The 22,705-nt window shown below is 32.0% G+C and overlaps 1 protein-coding gene across 5 annotated transcripts in view; it reads right to left on the bottom strand.

Moving 5' to 3' along the window:
• Positions 1–22,705, bottom strand: part of Cblb (Cbl proto-oncogene B) — a 203,276-nt gene that overhangs the window by 65,007 nt on the left and 115,564 nt on the right. For all 5 annotated transcript variants that reach the window (XM_015478558.2, XM_015478561.2, XM_015478560.2 and 2 more), the window contains exons 6-9: positions 19,088–19,209; positions 15,306–15,443; positions 12,193–12,280; positions 9,600–9,731 (exon numbers count right to left, since the gene is read on the bottom strand). In XM_015478558.2, the coding sequence (XP_015334044.1) occupies positions 9,600–9,731; positions 12,193–12,280; positions 15,306–15,443; positions 19,088–19,209 (480 nt within the window). The remainder of the gene's footprint in view (positions 1–9,599; positions 9,732–12,192; positions 12,281–15,305; positions 15,444–19,087; positions 19,210–22,705) is intronic.

The raw sequence follows: 22,705 nt of genomic DNA, 5'->3' as shown, positions 1-22,705 counted from the left end.
TTATGTGGCGCTAAGGATCAAACCTAGTGCCTCACACATGCTAGGCAAACGCTCTGCCACTGAGCTACAGCCTCACCCTTGTGTTGATATTTTAATATAGGAATAAATATTTACCAAAATCCAAACTTTCAACCTTTTAAAAGTATGAACATTAAATTTAAGAGCATATTCAATATGTGTTATATCTACACAAAATCTCCTATCATAAGAGTCAAAAGGGATCCATACTCTGTGGCTGGGGTAGACTTTTCTTACAGACTTACAAAAAACAATTTCAAAAAGCTAGTTCTATTATATGTAAACAAGCTGTGAAAATCTATGGGTTTTGTGTCTTTTGTTCAGAAAGAATGGAAAACAGTACTCTGAGACCTAAGTGGACATTTCCTACATAATATAGAAAATTTCAGACACACAAAAGTAAAAGATTTAATGAACTACCTCCTCCCCCACCCTCAACAATTTTCATTTCACACTCAACCTAGTTTCATCCATGTCTTCATTTGCTCCCTTCACTTTTGGGTTATTCTGTAACATATCCTACACATTACATAAATTTATCAATAAATATTTTAGTATGTGTAATTCAAAGCGGCAACTTTTAAAGAACTAAAACAATGTGATTTTAATAACTAAAACTTACTTTACTCAATCTAAATCATTTAAGTCAGATTATTTCTGAGTGCAGTGCTTAGAATGTGTAACCAACTATTTGGTTACCCAGCATCTTGTTGGAACCCACAAGGTTGATTTACATGCTGCTGTGGATAAGGATGACTCCAGTTTACAGGGTCTACTTCCCCATGAGGGTAACTGGAAAGATGCTAGTTTTGAAGGAGGAGAAAAAGAAAGACAACAAGTGTCTTCATAATACAAAGAAAAACACTAGGAACTGTTCATCTAAAACTGAATTTAGGTTTTTTTCTTTAACCCCCCTACTCAAAAGTTTAATTGTATACAAATTGTTGATGTGTGTTAAGAGTAGCTATTATGAGAGTAAATATCATAGAAGATATTTTCGGTTCATCTTTACCTGTTGTTGAGACTTTACCTCATGAATCAGCTAAACAGCTGCAGTGCACATTCATTTTGATTTGCAAAGGGATCACACTGACTGTGCCTCCTTAATGATACTTACTTAATGTCACAACACCCATCACTCTGTGTATAAATTGACTAGAGTCACATGCAAATAACTTTAACCATAAATTCCCAAATGCCACTTTGGTTACTCTGCCCTAGTTTCTGTCATGTGGTTGACTGAATACACATGAAGAATGTCTATAATGAATATATAACTCATCGGGATTGTGGCTCAATAATTAAAATAATGTTTCTGTCAACACAAACTTAATGCAAGGTCACAGAAAATATGTTAATGAAGAAGAAAGAACAATAAATAACTTCTTTTCTAGTCCACAATGTATTAACATTCTGTGAATGTTAAGCGGAAGTACTCAGGACTCCATTTATTCTAATTTAGTAAATTTCACTTCTTCAAATAAGAGATACTTCCAACTTGAAGAATACAGAAGTTACCAGTGAATACCACATATATCTAAAATTTACCTCTGTAATATAGTCATGATAAAATAATTCAGACCCTCATCCCAAACCATCAATACTAAAAGTTAATGATATATTTTGGGCAACCTCAGAATAAATTAAAGAGTGACAGGAGCAGAAAACAAAATTTAAACCTCATGTTCAAATTCCCCTTCCCCCACCAAGACCCTATGCAAAAATTGAAATCAATATCGTCAATACCATCTCATCATCCCTACTATAACATATCAGTAACTTTCCATATTCTATTTAAAAGTTGTTCAGAGAGGCACACTGTATCTTACTTTCTCTTAAATATTTTTAAGACAAACATTACATACAGTCCAATGTATTTGCTTCCAAATGATTATTAAAGGCACACTCTGACTTATGGTCAATCACTATGCCTTCTTCCCACATAAACAATACACATTAAGGGCCATAGCAAATACATGCAACTTCATGAGTTTGACTGCGGAGTTCACTTATATTTTGTGTGTGTGTGTGTGTGTGTGTGTGCGTGCGCGCCTGTTTATTGGCAAATTCTAATTTATATTTTCTGTATTATAGGTAGCTTTGAAGTAATCATAATTTTTAATGTGGCAATTATATTTGAATTAATTAGATATAAATAAATACATTAAGGGTTGGTTGGGTCTATATTAAACATTTTCATTGTATGGTACTTCTCACAGATGCTCAGTAACTTCTTAATGAAAGAATGAAGGAAATAATACATGAAAACAGTCAATAGTAATCTTAGACTAGATGTCCCAGAGTACTTTTAGGTTTGATGCTTTTTTTATAATAGATAACAGGAGCAGACTCTAGTGAATCTAGACTCTTTAACTGATTTGGGAGGCCCATAAAACATGCATGGTGAATCAGAAATAGTGCATAGACATTCTAAATTAGGACATTGGGCTTAGACTTCTACTTCCACCAATTATGCTGTGTGACGTGGAACAGGTCATTGCATCTTTCTTTTTTTATTAATTAATTAGTTAATTTTAAGTAGGTCTATATGACAGCAGATTGCATTATGATTATGATTATGATTCATTATGTACACAATTGCATTATGATTATGATTCATTATGTACACAATGAATGAAATTATAATAATATAACAACTTTTCATTTCTCTGGTTGTACATGATGTAGCATCACAAGGTCATGGCATCTTATTTGCAAGGTATAAGATAATGCACAACTGAAGGGGCATCTTGGAGTATATATTTTTATCTGGCAAGTGTAATGTGTCTGTCTGTCTCTCTCTCTCTCTCTCTCTCTCTCCTTCCTGGTCATCATGTGAGCTGCTTTCCTCCATTGCACTCTTCCACTATGCTGTCCTGAGATAGATTAGTTTAAATCTCTAAAAAGTGTGATACAAATTCCAGTTGACATAATTAATATAAAATATTCACAAAACAAAGAAACGTCACAAAACTAAGGACACACATCTTAACATCTGAAATCAAACTCATATTTCCATAGGAATCTCATTTATCAATTAAATGAATATGATTTAAAAATCATAGAATTATAAGTATACATTATTTAACCATAATTCTAAATATATCTCCTAAATGATATGATCAGTTATCACATTTGGAAATATAATAAGTAAAATTATAAGCCCTGTTGAAAACATTACCTAAATATTAACTCATTTAACCCTATAATGTAGGCATAACTACTATTTCCATTTTACCAATAATAAAATTGAGAGTTTACACAATTTGATGAAGGTCAAAGTTAAGCAGTACCAAGAAGGAAATCACAAGAAGGAGGTTTGCTTTGAAAACTTATCATTAAATATCTAACCTCTCATAATGGAATGTAGTAGTTCATCAGTGTCAGATTCATAGCCTAGATTAAAATAGTTTAAGTACAGCTGTCCTTAACTCATTATTTATTAATAGAAAAAAATCAAACTATTTTGCTCAAATTGAGAATATTGAAATGAATGAAATTATAATGATCAATGAATATTCTGCTTACCCAGAAGTTTCAGGTCTTTAATAGGAAGATAGAAAACTTGTCTATGTATTGACAGCATTACTTAGGATATATTTTTACAGAATAATAGTTTTTATTATTTGTTGCTCAAATCCAACTGAAAATATTAATGTATGAAGTTTGTGAGTTTACACTGTGAAGACATTTTATTTAACACAATCAGCTTCAAAACACCTACAAAATGTCTGTGTTAGAGTGAAAGAGTGTATCCGAAGTGTTAATGTTTGCTACTTCTTGGTGTATCATACCACAGTGAGGGCTGACCTATTTAGTCACTGGACCTAGAGTCAAGTGTCTACTACACAAGATTTCTTCTTCTTCTTTTTTTTTTCTTTTGGTGAGGGTTACTGGGGATTGAACTCAGGGACACTTAACCACTGAGGCACCTCCCCAGGCCTTTTTATTTTTTACACTGAGACAGGGACTCAATGCCTCACTAAGTTGCAGAGGTTGGCCTTGAACTTGGGATCCTCCTCCCTCAGCCTCCCAAGTGACAGAAGACGTACACAACCACTCCTGGCTTTCCACAGATTTCATTTCTTCAAATCTGTCTCCTCCTTTTCATCCCTACCATACCACATTACTCTAGTTTGTGATGTCACTAACATTTTTGGACAACTTCTACAGGCCCTTTATTGCTATCAAGTTGAAAGAGAAACTCTTACATTCTAGTTCATTGACTTTATGCAAAAAGATACAACATGTAATCAAAGACAAAATTACCAATTTAAAACATTCTCAAAGGCTAATGTTATTTTCACATTTTTCGAATTATAGTTACAAAATTTCAATAAGGCAGCAAATTTTAAGGTTGGTTGCTTCTGAAGAAGATAAATAAAGAACTATCTCTTACTAAGATATAATCATTTGACCATGCATCTCATCTCTTGGGCAACTACACATTTCCCCAACAGTGCTCTCTAGATACAGGACATCTATAAATCTCTTTATTCATATACAGCATTAAAATCAGAACTCACTGATTTTTATCTCCTGAATTTTTTCTTGAATTATTGTTTTGAACATGCCAATATCTTTCCTTTCAATTCTTCTAAATAAATATGAAGGAAGAAAAATTACAGGTTAAAAAAACAAAAACAAAACAAAACAATTTTACTTTTAATTGAATTGACATTCTTGGCAGTAATTCAAAACACAGCCTCACTTAACAAAGATAGTCATTTTAGTTTTGGAAGGGAGACTTGAAGTACTTAGTTTCTGCCATTCAGGAACACAGAAGTCATTTTTTAGATCCCTTGAACAAACACAACCAAACAATTCCTTAGATTATACCTCATGTGGTAACTCTGCAGCATCACAGCTAAATAATACATTGCTGCACAAAAGAAAATGTGGAGAAGCTCAGGGCTATAAAGATAAATGTTTTGCTAATATCCTATTAACATGTGGAAGTGAAAGGAAACTCACCAAGCTTTGTTAACCAAGGGTAGAGCAGCAATGCCACACCCAGAGCAAAGCTGCTGCAAAGGATGCCTCTGGAAAGGTGATTACTCAACTTAGTATTCTGTGGACAATTCTCGCATGCTTATTCAATTTATTAAATAACACAGATGTTTCAGAAGGAGAAAAAAGCATCTGACACCTCTTCAGGGGCATGACTAATGGGCCATTATGATAGCAATTAAAGAGTAACCACTTGCAGCCTGTAACAACTAACTGTCACTGCTATCCTGCATTTCTTAGGTTTTCTGTTAATTACATAAAATTTAAGTCTCTAATGAATTTCAATTAAACCAAAGTAGGGCATCAAATGGAAGAAAATGTTGGTGAAGAATGACTTGATAAAAATGCACACTGGCTGAACACATTATGTTTTATGGTCAAGGTTTAATATTTCCTATTGGATTCTGACTGATTTATCATAAGCTTCTTGGCAGACAAGCAGCCTTTAAAATCATTTTCATATCAGCATGCCCAACCAAAGTAGCAGAAAGCAACGAAAAATGCCTACCATCCATAATTAAATCTGAAGGATAACAGGATATTCCTTTTACATAATTATTAATACCACCCCCTTTATAAAACTTTCAGGTTGAATTTTAACTTCTTGAAGGTAGGAACAGTCCCTGAGTGTTCCTTTTAGGTCACAGAATAGTACAGAAGGGGGACTCAGAGGCTGCCCCATGAATGTTACCTAAATAAATAAATAAATTTGAGATCTTAGATAATTAGGATTGAAACCATCTAGATTTGCTTCTATCACACCAATTAGGGTAAGCAAAACAACAAATTATCCCTCTATACAATTTAACTTGAAAACTTAATCTTTTCTCTAATAGAAAATACAAAAAAATCACATAAATCAAATAAAAAAACTGACTTTAACATCAGCAAACATAGTACTCCATTATTTTTGAATAAGAGAAAAGTTGAAAAAGAGCAATAGACCTTGCTACCTGCACCCACATTCAGAGCCCTTATCCCCAAAACATTTCCCCCTACAAGCCTAGATACAATGTTTGATAATACAATGCAGAACCAAAGAAATATTCTATGATTTTGTTATTTTCATTCACACATTCATCATCATTTAGGTTAACTCCAGTAAGCCCCAAAATGAAGCTTCAGATGAGATTTTTAGAATATATAATGTTTTTAACTGAATTAATTCTATAAGACTTTGATTAAATAACAGGGACCTTTTTACAATAACATGCTTAAATGATCACAAAACATTGCTGTTCATGCAGTGACATGAAAACTGCCAAAACAAATCTGCTGGTTGGCAGGAAGCACCAATGTGTGAAAACTTATGTAAATGTAGAATGGCTGAGTTATGCAAAAGTGAAATTTTCAGAAGTTGAAACTTCCTTGACAAGTAAGATCCCAATGAGATATAGGGACTATGAAATATCACTTTAGAATTCTCAAACCTTGCCTACAAAGAACAACTGTATTTAGGAAGAAGGAAGAAGAAAAACTTGAATCAGGAGTCACTGTAGATGTTTCTAGGTGTAAAAAAACAATAAGTAGAAACCTGCCTGGGGGCTACTGCCAGCAATACTGCAAATAGTACAAATAAATAACAGGGTTCAAATATATATGTGGAAAAAATAAAAATGTGGGAAGATGAAGGGAATCACACAATGGTTACTGCATGGAACAGATGGATCTGAGGCTTACAATTTCTAAGACTCCTTCTCAGATCAAGAGCATGATAAAAGGCCTCTGAAAGATCATAGATACTTCTCAGCAAAGAACTGGACTTTTCTGAACAAACACATTATTTTATGGCTTTTCACAACTGATCTACAAAATTATCTTTTTATTTAAAATGAGACCTCTTTTTTTTTTTTACATCTAGCATACAATCCATATGTACTGATTAACTACCATTATGTAAAATGATGATCAGTATGATATAACATTACTCTATAGTAGCATAATTTATTTCAACCTTTTGAACACTTCTGAATTTATCATATTTTATGACTTCAGTTAGTAAAGTACTATTTTGTTATTACTTTTTTCATATAACTTCTGCTAAAATTTAACCTAGACTGTTTTCAATGCTTACCACTTTATGTACTTCCCCAAATTCTAAAAGTAAAACTGAGAAGCACTTCAATGTAAAAAAGGGAAATAGCAAATGTTAACTATTCATAAATATTATTGGACAGATCTTCATATAGGGTCACTAAGTCAATATGAAAAGGAACAATGTGAATCAAGAAATGTAAAGGGAGGAGCATTAATAGTACAGCAATAACAACTGGGAAATAATCCTATTTTTGTATGTAGCAGACCTTTTACAAATTGTTTACAAACTTGACAAATAAAATAAACAATAATGATCCCAGAAATTTAAAAGAAAGATTCATTTTCTTTCAAGAAGTATGCATAATTAAAAACAATAACTTTATTGTTTTACTTTTATACTATACTTTTAATCTCAGCTATATTTTGGGTAAACAGATGTATTATACAATGTTTTAAACAACAAATTTTACTAATCCAAAATTTCTGCCAAGCTAATAGAAGTTTGATTCTTAACTCACTTAACCCCTGGATACTAAGCATAGCATTAAATTAAAGAATTCCTGCCACACATATAAACTGTATAACTGTAAGACTGGAGCCCGAAACAACTGGCTGAAATACACAAGCCTTACATAAAGGAAGACAGTACTAGGAATCCCCACAAGCCTCAAATTCTGGTTTTCTTTAGAGAAAAATACAAAACTTTTAGCATCTCTGTACCTGTAAGAATCACACCACCACCCCACAATTCAAAGGGATGACAAATATAATCTGGCATCTGCCAGTTCAACACGCATCCTAACATACTGAAAGGGTATCTGGCACACCAATCCTCAGTTGTCCCTTCCTGGTAGTCACACAGTCAACAACAACTCTGTAATATCATCTACCGAAATGCTAGCAAACTGATGATTTGTCTTCTTCCAGCATGCCTAAGTGTACTGGAAGTCAGTTTTAAAAAGATATCACAAGTTTACAGAACTATTACTTTTAATATAAATAGCAGTCAAGTATATATAAGAATAATATTTTTCTGATGCCACACTGAGTCTCCTACAATATTCTCCTATTGTAGGCAAAAGACTTCAAAATAATGAAGGGACAATAAGAAATAAAGAGAAGAATATTGAGAAAAGCATAAGGTAAAATATAAACCAAAATAATATTGAAGGAGAGAAGTGTGGGACATTAAACAACTTTACTGAGCTAGCAAAGATGTCTGAATTCAGAAAGGTCTGAAAATGTCAACCAATTATAGTTTTCCTCCAAGTTCTTCTTTTTCCTGATCCATTTTAAAAAAATCTTGCCCAACAACACCAACACCAACTAACGGAGGCCCTTTTTAAAGACTATGAAAATCATTATATTTTATTACCAAGTATAAAGAGCTCAACAGGCACCAGTGTCTGAGGCTGCCCACTTCCTGTATGAACCTCACAGCCCAGCCTTCCTCATATAATGCAGATGTCCAGGGATGGAGAGAGATGATCAAGGACTAAGATGGCTCAATAGGGATGTCAATTGTACACTCACCAGCAAACTTGTTTTTAAAGATTTTAAAATTGTATTTTTTTAAACCCCATTTTTCTGATTTTAATATAACTATGCTAAACATCAGTCATAAAAATTTGTTCAAAATATTTGATGAATTTTCCGAACAATCAAAACTGAGTAGGAAATTCTGTCCAAAGATCTTTTTCTTTTTTTTTCACTGAGCCACATCTCCAGCCCTTTAAAAAACTTCTTTTATTTTGAGACAGAATCTCACTGTTTGTGACCTTGAATTTACAATCCTCCTGCCTCAGTCTCCTAAATTGCTGGGATTATAGGTGTGAGCCACTGCACCCAGCTTCAAAACTCCATTTTAAAGTCCCCAAATTTTATTACAGATAAGGAAAGATAAAAAAGTCCTCAGGCAAACCAGTTATTTTCTAGGCCCTATTATAAAGCATCAAATAAATTTAATTTATATTCATCACATGCCTGCCTATAGATAGGGAGTTCATTTTAGATTTGGCTTCTATGGACTGGAAATTTCAATGCCTGTTGTGGTGGAAAATGTTTGGGAGATGTTTTTCTCTGACAGTCCTAGTTTAGCCCTAGAAGGAAATGGAAGACGTATAAGACAGTAGCAACTTCTCCTCCTGAGAAAAGAAATTTGGTTGAAAATATCAACATAAGATTTATCTACTATAGTTTATTTTGCTTCACAATCTGTGAGTAGAATCTGACCTGCAGTAATAAAAATGGTTAGTTGATAGTATCTATGTGTCATCCTGAAGTTAATGTATTATACTGTAGAAATACTACTACTTAGGAACTAATAAAAAATTGCTATACATGCAAAAGAAACATGATTATAAAATAGCAAAAAATCAATCAGATAAACTCAAACATGAGCCTTCTAAAACAATCATTTCAAATAAAGCACTTATACTATTATTTCCTGAATCGTAAGAGGAAGAAACTGAAAGAAAAATATCATAGGGAATATAAACAAGACATATAGGTTGCTAAATGAACCTTGATTATACCTGCCATGCTGTAAGGCAAGAGGTGCACATCAAATGCCCACAAGGCTCAATCTTGACATCTTTGTCATTCTCTGCACAAATTTTACAGAGCTGAAAAGTGGAGCCCATTTCACAATATAATTCATATTGTTCCTGGAATATGGGGGTGGAAAAGAGGCAGTGTTAATGCATTTCTAGTATGAACCATTAATATTAAATTTTCTCAAGTAAAATAACTTACAGTAAATATCTCACACTTGATCCTGTCAGAAATGTGACCATTTAAGACATGTTTTAAATTGATAATCAATATTTGGTCCACAAAATCAATTTTTAAAGCATCTGAGCTTTTATCAGAAATTTTATAAGTTTTTTTTAATACGTTGGATTATTTCAGGTTTCCTATTATTCCCATAAGAGGAGACTCATTTCAATAGCCATTGTGCTTCAAAAAGATAAAACACAGGGTTTTAAAGTGGCAACATAAATGACTTTATTTTCTTTGTAACTGCTACATGCTCATCTAATTTCACTGTCAAATTGAAAAAAAAAAAGCCATTCTGGATGACCATTAAATTTTATAACTTTTACATATCTTTAGAAATCTCAGAATCAAAAGACCATTGACATCTGCTCTTCCTGCACCCTAAACATTGTGACTGTACTTACTCTTTCACATAATCTCCAATGTACAATAAATGTTGAATTTAAGAAAAATACCTGAGTCTCAGTAAGCCTCAATTATATTTCTCAAATTTTATCTGACATGTCTGACTTGAAAGTTCATGATTTTCCCTAATAATGTCAAAAAAATAGTCACTTAGCAATTAAAAACTGGTTTATTAATTAATAGGTTTTTAAATTTAGGACATTAATCGAAGCAATTTCTCAATGTTCAAATATTGAAAAGATCTATGTTACAAAGAAGATACACATAGATTGGTAAATGCAAAGAAAGTATTTTACAAGTTGCTTATAAGAGACAAAACAAATCATGAAGTAAAAATCTGTATAAAGCAATGTTCAGTTCAATAAGTGCCTACAATGAACTCTACTCTGAGAGAGATTAAATTCATGGCAGTATTTATTATTTAATCTATTAAAAGAGATTACCTGATTAAATAATATATACTTACACACATATACAAAGATAGACATAATTATACATGCACACACACAAATATAAAATATCATATCTACTATGATGTATGTATATGTGAGATTATACATAATTTGGAAAATTAAAGAAAAATATGACAGAATGGATAAAGATAGAAAAGAACTATTATCCAAAGGAATCCAGTATCAGTTATAAATTACTGACATTTCTGAAGTAATAGATATGTGTAGATAGTGATTATGATTATTCAAAAAACAGGTTTATAACTATAAAATAATTATAATAAGGTAATTCAGAGATGCATAACTCAATGCAACCTTAGGAGTAAGGATACTTATGAATAACTAAAGGGAAAGATATTACTCCTGAAGATTTATTTCTAAATAATGGTTTCATAAAGGGGAAATTTCTTTCTCTGTGATTGGTATCCTTTTACACATTAAAAAATACACTACAAAATCATTAAATAATTTTAAACTGGCAATCATATACTAAATATAAAAGCTATATGCAAGCCGAACACAAAACATGTCAACAAGGTGATTCACTTAATAATATCAAGACTGAAGGGACTGAAACCTGGAGAATTACAAATAAAGTAAATTATTATGAAAAAAAAGATTTCTCTCTGATTTCATTTTTTTAATTGGTCTTTATTATTTATTATAGAAACAAATCTAAAACACAAAATATTTTAAATTATACTGTCTACAAAATAAAATATTCACATCCGCCTTCAATTTCTCACTGATACCACAATCCTTTTCCTCCTTAGCTAAACACCACTACCAATTTGGTGGTTTTGGAATGCTTATTTGTATGTTTATATATAATTTCTTATTTATTTATTTACAAAACTTGAATTTACATATTGTAGTTTTACACAAAAATTGAGTTTTACATGATTGGATTTTTTTATTAATAAAACAAGATGCAGAAGATCTCTTGCAAGTATGTACAGCAACACCGCCCTCTGGATAACTTCACATAAATAAAACATCACATTCCCATAGTTATCTATTATCGAACACTTTGGTATTTTGTAATTTTTCACTTTTATGAAAAATCCTACAGTGAATATCCTGCTGTATGGAACTCTTGTGCATAAATGGGAGGATATATTCATTATCTATGAGATTACCAACAATGGATTTAAGAAAACTTAATGAACTCCAATCGTCTTCAGTTACTTATTTGACTCTAAAAACCATGGCATAAAACTCTTCTAATCTATTTTTATATTTTCCTTTGTTGAGGTTATCTCCTCACATGTGTCTGCCTGCCTATGGATTTATCTATCTCTGTATAAATGTCAATCTTGCATTATAAGCAAAAATATTAAAGCTGAAATTTTATGCAAAGTTATATAATTTCTTTTCACTCTTAGGATTCCATGTTTGTACACAGTTTTAGCCATAGTATAAAAAGAGATTCTGATTTATTTCAAAGGTATTATAAATACTTATTAATTATATTTCCAGAAATCGTTCTTACCTGTGTAACTTTTATATGATCATGGGGTGTGGGCTCACATAATCCAGTTAAATCAGGATTATAACTCCTCCCATCAGGATAAAGATAACTGGAGTTAAACAGAAATTTTATTACCTTAAATATACAAGTTTTCATTGTATTTAAGTGTATTTAATCTTCCATATTCAAACATATATTCATGCTTCCTTTTTTTATAGCCAATCAATAAAATCTTTCATTTTCATAATATTGAAAATCATTTCTAGGGCACTTAAAATCTAGAAATGACACCCATATAACAAATACATAATAAGGACTCAGCCACTAAAGCAATCATTTCAATAAATACCTCTATTAGGTGTTCTTTATAAAAATTAAAAATTTGTTTTACTGATCAATTACATTCTATTTTATAAGTATGAGTATACATTTATTTACAATTAATACATCCTTCATCTGAAACCAAGGGAATGTTAACTATATCATTTTATAGCATGTTTAATATCATATGAAGAGAAGAACAGAAATAATGTCTTTACTTTCCTACAAGTCCTTAGACCACTTCTCTATTATTTCTTTTCCTATAGTTTCCCAGTCTCATTCTTCTGACTCACCTTCTATTTCTCTAATAGAGCCACATGTGCACCTGCCCACACATATACATATTTTTAAAAATCATAAACTGTTTTACAGATCTATCTTTTACTGACTCCAATAAAGCCATAAACACAGAATGCTGTATAGGCATAAGGTTTTATTATCACAGAGAATGGAAATCTGAACTAAGTTACCCATAATGATGCCTTTTTCCTGTGTTAATTCAAAAGTTTTTACTCATTATTCAGAAATTGATCGAAAGTCAAGGTTATTATGTTGGCAAATATTTCTGACTAAAAAAATCTGGTAATTTTATTACTAGATATCATCAATTTATTATATTATGATTTTTCCTGTTTAACAGCATAGTAATTCAAGGGTTTAAAGATTAAGAATAAAATAGTACAGGTGTAAATATTTTAAAACTATACAAAATTATTCTGTGACGTAATCAAAAAATGTTTATCTTTAAATGAAGAATCTATAAAACATGTTGGCAACTAAGTATTAGAATACCCTAGAAAACCAAGAAAAATGAACTTAAAATACAGACAATTCTTGTACAATGACAGAGCAGTGAGATAATTTTTTTATTTAATTAAGGAAAGGAGATAATTACATTTGCATATGACCCAAATTTCAAGTGTTATTATGGGGAATCAGTTTAAAAATTAATCAAATATTAAATGAGGAATAATAAGCAAAAGCTGATAAGCAATCTGATTTTCACATTCTAAAATGTCCATTTAAGGAATTATTGTGAAATATTTTATCACACTTCAAAAATTCACAGAAATTGTAGGAAAAAATCAGAAATAAAAAATTGCAAAAATTAAAACAAGGATGCCAGAGGAAAGGATAAACAGTTCTATCTGCCCCATGGGGACAACTCTAAGATTTCTGTACTACCAGGAAACTGCTGATGAGCTACTTACTGTCAATGGCAGTGAAGAAATCTTGGCTGATCATCAAAATAAACCTCTTGATCAAAATATATCATACTATGGTAGATTAACTAGAAAGAAAAATAGCTGACCTTGATGATAGTGGGTCAGATGATATCCTGTGGTTTTACTGATCCTCAGAAAACCTCTAACTAACATACAAAAATCTATTTTATCCTAGTCTACTTTTGAAGTTTGGATTCAATTAGCCAGTCCCTCTGCAGATTCCCAACTGTGTGTGTGTGTGTGTGTGTGTGTGTGTGTGAATATTAACTTGCATAAGAGTCTAGGGACTTTGCTATACTGAATAAATATTACAATTTGTTACTTTTTAATTGACTTTGAAAAATTGATGAAAAAATAATAAAAATACAAACGAGAATATCAATATTATTCTATGTACAGATTGGTCCACTCTATTCTCTTTATGAATTAAAACTTTAAAGTGAATTTTCTAAAAAAGCAAACTAGAATCATAGTGAATCGAAAGCTACATATATGAATCTTTAATGCACTGGAGGCAAGGTATGAATAGCATATTTATGAAAACTAGAAAAAAAAAGAGAGAAAGAGACATTTGGTCCCACAACTTGCTGTGTGCAATTACTACATAACTAATGTCTTGAAAACTTGTAGCTTTTAAAAAAATACATTTGTTTTCTTCACATAGACCCTTTGAGTTCTATTTTATTTTTATTTTTGATGTCTGTTTGTGTTTTTTAGTAATTACTTAGGAAAAGGGAAAACTCAAATCATTTGGTCTTTGCTAACTCGGTAGACTATCTCCTACCAGGTTTCCATCACAGTCCATCCCAATTGATGCTGCAAGTTGGACTACACATATTTTCAAGTTACTCAGCAAGGCAAGGTGTAAAAAAAGTGTGCTGAAGTGACACTGAGATACAAGCATAAAGAGGAGAGCACAGGACTAAAATTGTTAAGAACCAAGATATATTTTCAATAATGGGCCAAATAGATTGTCAAGATATTCTATGAGGGAGAAAAGGTCATTAGTTGACAAAGGAGAAGAATTTGGTTTTATATTTTAGAAGAGAATAGCATGAAATTAACTGAATTTAGCTATTAACATATAATTTTGAACTATGAATTCATTATTAGTGTGAATAAAGGAAGGTACACAAAGAAGAAAAGGAAAGGAGGTGGAGGAGAAAAGGCCAAGAAGGAGAAAAGGAAAATCCAGCACCACCAGTCAAAAGAAATAGTATGACTAGGAATTTTAGCTTTACATGAGACAAGGGAAGTTAATTATTTGCAAGAATTTACTTTTAATATTCACTCATCTATTTGAAAAGTCCTATTAGGTCTTGATTTTTCCTATGAAATGTATAAACATGTAATTTGATACTAAAATGTGTTTGCTACAGCCTATGGTTAGACTAAAAAACTAGGCTGCCTTAACATGACTATTTAAAGAGAGAAACAAAAAGAACTAAGGGATATCCATTTCTATGTCTTGAGATTAAAAAGCAAACAGATTGCCAGCCTCATTCTCTGGTCCTTCATCACTAGGCAGTAACTACTTTTCACATCTGATGGACTTTAAACACCCTGACACCCATTTCTTATACTTACAATCCTTCCCTGCTGCCATCAATCAGGGCTTGAAATAAAGGCTTGTTGTGAGGTATGGTCTGTAAGATATTGCCATCCCCAGTCACATAGCCAATGGCCCACTGTCCCAGTCGAGTGCAGCTTAACCGGAAAATGTAGCTACAAAACAAAGAAAATTATGTCCAAGTTCGGTCAAAAAGTGTTACAATAACTAAGGAATTTTTTTTTAAGCAAAAGAATACACAGAATGATTTAGAATTCCTGCTAAAATTTTCTTTTAACATGTTTTAACACCATTATACTTCTCTGTATATTGATGTGTATGACACTGATACTCATTTCTTTTCATTTAAATATCTCAAGAGTTTCATGAGAAAAATGAAGTTCTAAAACTACCAAGTGATTTATGACAATCACCATCAAGGGTACTGTTTGTGAAAATGCTGCTGGTATGAAATGGCTGTGACATGAATTAATTTTGGAAAGCAACAATAAAATAAGTAAATTTAATTTGTTCAACTCAGAAACAACTAGTTTCTACTGTTGAATTCAACATATTACTTTGTAATTTAAACATCAAAATTATGCATTTTTATTTAAAAAGTAACTTGATTTATTTTTAAAATAATACATCTTCTTTCACGCATTTCAGTGATTCATCTTTAAATGAATCTCAAAAGCGTAGAACTATATTAATGAAAAAGCAAGCTGGATAAGCTCAAATTTTCCATTTAACCCCACCAAGTTAAATATCTTTCAATAGAAAGTCAAAACACCTCAAAACCATAAATCAAATGAATGACAAATTCCTTAAAATTAATCTCCAAATGAAAGGAGACATTAGTTTGACTCTAAATTTATTTATTCATCATTTAGTTATTCACTTAGCTGTCTATTTATTTCAGTTTGGATAATTTCTATTTATGTGCATTATACTCAACCTTGCCACGATGATTTCCATATCTGTTGGCTATATTTGAGTTACTATATAAATGTAAGAAATAAGAGAAATAAGACCTTAATTTACTAATCAATGAATCATGTACAGTATAAAAAATTTTTACAAATGTAATTTAGCATTTGTAATGGTGATTCAGTCATGGGCTTTAATTAAGTTTTATGTTTAATGGTAAAATGTGATTTCTCTATCAAGGAAATTGAGTTTTTAAAGAAATAAATAAATTGTGATTTTTTTAACATTTGGAACGTCACATGTGATAAAACCATCAGAAAGGACCTTTTCAAAGCAGTCGAAAAAATATTTCCCTAGAGAGCCTGAACACAAGATAGTAACCTATCAACTATTGCCATCCTCAATCAGAATCAGATAAAATAATTCTGCCCAGAATAATGGTTGTGATGTTATGAGAATAACCATAAAATCATAAAAAATCACTATAAAATATAATTTGGGAAATAACTAAGAACTTGTTACATCAAGAAATGTATATGATACAGCCCTTTTAATTACTCAGAGGTAGCAACAATCTTATAGATTTGTATAGACCACAGATTTTTCCAGAATTTGTAGAGTAGAATACTACAATGAAGAAAATAATTACAAATCTCCTTGGTTATATTTTAAAACATTTCATATTTATTAATATGCCAAGAATCTAGTAAATATAGAGAAGCACATCTGTGAAACTTCTCAGGATTTTACTCACATCACTTTCTGTTTCCTAAACACTGTGCTAGGATGGTGTTTCTAAAACTGATTATACAGAAGTTCAAGCAATTCATGTGGGCAGACTATAGCATTAGTAACAACTGGTGAGAGCAACAATATGGTTTTTGGAATAATTTCTTCCTCTCTGAACTTTTTTGCTCTACTGTTTCACTTGCACAACTCTTAATATCACTTGCTGCTGATCTTTTTGTTGGTAGCTACTTCTTTCCAGCTTCATGAAGTGAACTTTTGCTGTATTTCTAGCACATTACTCTCCAACAATGGCATGAATAACAATCAGATGAAATAGTTTCGTGTTTGCAGGGTAGTTCATGTCATTCTTTAACACTAAATGTTATCCAAGGGATGTATCCTGTGATTCTCAAACATAATTTTTTCTTCCTGCTGCTAGAGACTGAACCTAGGACCTTGTCCATGCTACACAAGTGCTCTACCACTGAGCTATACCCCTAGTCCTCAAACATATTTCATCAGGTAACTAATAGTTTGTTAGTTGGAACACAAATGTCCTTGGAATAGACCCAACTATTTTCCTTAGTACAAAACAAAGGAGAAAGACCAGTTAAACATATCCTGCAAAGCAAATATTTACCAAAGGTATTTGATATGTTCATGAAGAGTTTCCCTAAACACATTTTAAATATTCGCATCACATTTTACTTATGACAATTGCGAGAGATTACCCATTTCATCTCTAGGTATACAAAAATATGGTCATGAGAGAAGTTTGAATAAAACTAAATCTAAGTCCTAGTTAACATACAAAGTATCTGACCTGTTCTCAGAGTCACAATAATCAATTCTCTTCTATCTAATCAGAAGACATTAATGGAAGTCAATGTTTTCTGTACCACCAGCTGTTTTTCCTATGGCATAGTAATTTTTATAAAATGGAAATTTTCATTATGGCATGATAATGATAGCAATTAAAACTGGCTTATACATAAGAAGATTTTGTTACAGGACAAACACCCTATGCACTACAAATTAAATAAAAATGATCCTAGAATGAAGAGGTAGACTTAAAAAAAACGAAACAACCAAACTCATTTTTAAAATGAAACAATCTCTATTTGAAAATCAGTATATTAATGGACTTTAGAATGATATCTTCCACTATCCTGTGACAGTCCCGAAGACAGGTCTCCAATGTCACTACTGCTGTACCCAGCACACTGCCTGGTGCAGCACAGATGCCTCAGTACCTACTATTCGCCTAACTCATTTTTAGATGGGACAGGGAAAAAAGTACTCAGCCTGGGAGAAAACAGATTTTCTGGACTTGTTACTAAATAATGTGTGCTTTTATGATCAAAGCCAGAAAGTTTGACCAAACATGCAATCATTGTGTGTCTCACTCAATGTCATCATTAGAAAAATAAATTATAAATGCTTAGGCTATAAAAACAGTATGAGGTATTAAAGAAAAAGCTTTCCAGGACATGAAATTGATTTAATTATAACAATATGCTTATGTACTTATATGTATTTATCTTGAACCTGTGTGTATACTTACATGTATAACTACTGATTACATACATACTTTTATGGACTTATCACAGAACCTAATTAAATGTCTTCAAAACACCTTTAAAATAATGAACATAAGGGATTGGGGCTGTAACTTAGTGGTAAAGCGCCTGCCTGCCTCACACATGTGAGGCACTGGGTTTGATCCTCAGCACCACATAAAAATAAATAAATAAAGATATCGTGTCCATCTACTACTAAAAGAATATTTTTTAAAAAATAATAAACATAAATCAGCTCTATTTATTTTAACTTCAACACAATATTCAACTATTCAAATTTATACATGTAATTTTTGTACACAAAGACAAGAATCACAAAACAATCAATATGTTAATATCTTATTCCAAATTGAAAAGCCAAACAGGGAAGACTAATGAATCTTCAACAAATTACATAGAAACCCATTCCCTATCACTTTATGAACATGAAGCTTCAGAACAAACACAATCTATCAATTTAAAAGACTCAAATAAGAAGTACATTTTGTTTTATTGGCTCTTCCACCCCACCCCTTACTTAGAAATAAATCATAGAGGATTTTTCTTTAAACTCATTACATATTATTGGTAAAAGGTCTTACCTTCCAGGTTTGGTACTGTACTTCTGTAGCCGTGCTTTAACTTCATCATATGTGAGAAATGCCATATAACCTGGATGTGTTACAGCTAAGAAATTCCAATTCCGTAAAATAGAGCCCCAAGGCTAAAAATACAAATAAATTGAAGGAGATTACCTAGAGAATATCAACTACTGATTACATACCAACCCATTTCTTCATATACTTAATGCAATTCCCCCAGATATTTCTGAAGTTAATATGAGCTTATGTGTTAGCCTTTCCTAGCTATTAGCAAACATGGAATAGTTTGTTCTTGTTTGCAGAAAAGAAATGGGATTAGAAGGAAAATAAATTTCCTAAGACCAGAATACAGAGAGCAAAAAGGAAATCCATGTAATCTCTAGTCTATTTTTAGTACAGCATTCTGATCATTTGGAAGCATAAACCTCATACTCTTTAGTTCAAAACCTTCCACCTTAAATAAGAGTCACAGTCCTTGTGAATTGCCCATAAAGACTTAATGGACTGGCCTAATAGGGTTTGATACCCAACTGTCTTTCTGTCTCCAACTGTTATTATTCTTTCTGCTATTTCTCCAGTCGTTCTGACCTTTGAGTTCTTGTCCTGAACACAAACCCCTTAGTCATCTCAGAGTCTTTGTTTTTGCTGATTTTTTTACTTAAACTTTCTTTCCCCAGATATCCATGTGCTTCCTCTTTCCAAATGTTACTCCCAGTGAGAGTCAAGGCATGTGTATCTACTATATGTATTTATATATACTTATATATATATGTACTCTCATACAACGTAATTGAATGTGTTCAAAAATACCCGGAAACAATATGAAAACTTTTGACAAAAATAAACTAATCTATGTAAAGCCTATTTAACTTTGCAGGAAATATCATAACTTATAACCACTGATGTTGGTGATGAAGACAATAAATTTCTTTCTAAAAATTAAAATAATTGAATTATTTAAAATTAAATAATTAAATCTCTTTAAAACTGTTACATCTTGAGGGGGACAAGGGAAGAACAGAATTTCACTAGTATAGACAAAGGGAAATGAAGGGAGGGACGATGGGATGAGAATAGGAAAAACAGTTGAATGAATCAGACAACAATAAACAACAATAAATCAGACAACAATAAACAACAATAAACAAAAATATATACACAACTAATAAAACTCCACATCACGTACAACACAAGAATGGGATACTAATTAGAATAAGTTATATTCCATGTATGTATAATATGTCAAAACACACTCTATTGTCATGTATATCTAAAATAATTTTTTAAAACAACTGTTACATCTTGTCATATTCCTAATCTGCCAGTCTGTCTGTTCTGGCTACTACTATGCCCTCAGGTGCCTCATTTTATAGACTTAGAAATCATATGATAGAATTTAAGTGTTTTGGAAAAGCTTACACATTTACCACAAGCTGGCTAAGGATAAGGAACATGCCTATCTCAGTCATTCACAGATACCAAAGCCATTAACAGTATCAGATACATACTAATCAGGCAGGGATGATTGTTTTTAAACAGATTCCCTAAATAGTGACTTGTACTAGTGTTCTTTCCATGGTAACAAGATACTGTTCTCACTTTTGGTTTACCTTTCACAGCTATAAAGTTAGCAAAGGTTTATAGTTTAAAAGTGAGTTATATAAAAACTTTTCACATAAATATTTGGTTTGTATCAATGCATCAATTTCTCTCTAATCTGATTAGCTGTCCCTCTAGTTACCATGGCAAGAGAAAAAAGACAGCCAGTGATAGACAACTTTGCTTGAGGGTGTAGATGAATCATCTGTGTAATATTTTTGAGGCTGAAGCCACATTTATTCCAAGAAATTGGCAGCACACTATATTTGATGTTCCAGATTCATAAATCTTCTACATAAAAGAAAAAAAGGTATTTATGTTGCCAAATTTATGCTGTTGAAACAGTTATCCTAGACAAGATTATTGGTAGGAGTTCCTGCTTTTGTTTGTTTTGAGACTTGTTCTTCATTATTATAAACCAAATTTCCAATTTACAAGGCAGAATTCTTCAAGGATTATGTCTCTTGAGATGAGAATAACAAGGGAAAGAATGATTTAGTAATAAAAAGTATTTTAGCCTTTTTTGACATAACAAGAAATATCTTTGGGGTATTTCCCCATCTCACTAAAACAATTAATTGGGTTAAAAGGGAACTCTGGAGAATACTAACATGAAAGGTTGTGTCTCTGCACTTAAAAATAAAAAGCATGTTTTTAATTTCCTTCTTAAGGCATGACTGAAAATGCATAAAACAATACTTGGAAAAATATCGGCACATGTCAAAAGAAAAACAACTGAGAAATAACTATTATTCTAGGTATTTTTGTTTTGCTCCCCCATTTACAAAGGACAATGGTAGAAAGAATATCAAATAAATACTGGAGTCACACTCATTAAAGTCCATATGACAATGAAAGAATTGTTTTTAAAAATGCTCAACTTTATAGAGAAACAGTGCATAGCTCAAAATTCAAGTGAAAAATAAAAAATTGGAGTTTAGAGCCAACTTCTACAGTATTTAACAACAAGTTCTTAGTACATAATCCAAAGGGTCAGCTTCTAATTGCAAAAATATTTATGTAATAAAATGAGTCTGTGCTGTTTTTCTTGTGAACACAACCTACTCAGAAGAATCAGAAGCACGTGGTACTTGTGTGTGTGCATAGTAAAGTATCTTTCAAAATAATGGCTTAAAGAAGGCAAACAAAGTGCTTTGAATAAGAATCCTGTAATTCATTTTCTCCATTAATGGAAGTCTTTTTCACACACATGAACACAAAGCTACATGAATTTTTTAAAACAACTACAGAAATTAATGCACTGAATTAAAGACACTAGTCCCTGCATTTTCCTAAATGATGCTATTTTAAGAACCAATTACTGACTTATTACTTAAGCTGATAGAGGGTCCTCAGCTAATGTACCCAGATATACCCTGTCATTCTTCACTACAACTAACGACTTGCTCCCTCTCTTATTTTTTCCCCATTCTAAAGTGACTAGGATATTCCCCTAAATACTCCTTACTTATCCTGAAACTCTACAAATTTAGTGCCAATTTCTCAATGACCAAGTCCTCTCTAATACTAGGAGAAAGGGAAGTGAAGTGCAGACCCAGAGAAAGGAAAGAGAAGCAAATCCTCACATTCCACTCTAGGACTGCAGCACCTGCTTAGCCCAGTATCCCTCAATTACCTGGAGAGGAGAAAGAGAAGGTTAAAGGCAGACAAAAAAAGACCAAATGAGAAAGATGACCACACAATCACAGCGAGAACCTTCTAAGGACCCCACAGCATTCATTCAAGGTATACTGGCAAGGAATGATGAAAGACAAAAGAAAGAAAGATCTCTTACTTCTTTCATTCACTATGTAATCCTCAACTTCATCTCGACTTCTGCTGGCCCCTTCCCTCAAATCCTTACACTGAGTTCCTTCCTTCACACCCCAAATCCTGAGTGCACCTTACTGCCTTTCAGATTCTATTTGATAAGTACTCCACCCCCAATCATTCAGAGCTGGAAGAGTTCACTAACCACCAGTATCACTCTACAGTAAAATGTTCACAGTTACCATATTA

The sequence above is a fragment of the Marmota marmota genome, unplaced genomic scaffold (genome assembly GCF_001458135.2).
Source record: "Marmota marmota marmota unplaced genomic scaffold, marMar, whole genome shotgun sequence".
Classification (NCBI taxonomy): domain Eukaryota; kingdom Metazoa; phylum Chordata; class Mammalia; order Rodentia; family Sciuridae; genus Marmota; species Marmota marmota.
This window is presented reverse-complemented; position numbering and strand designations above follow the sequence as displayed.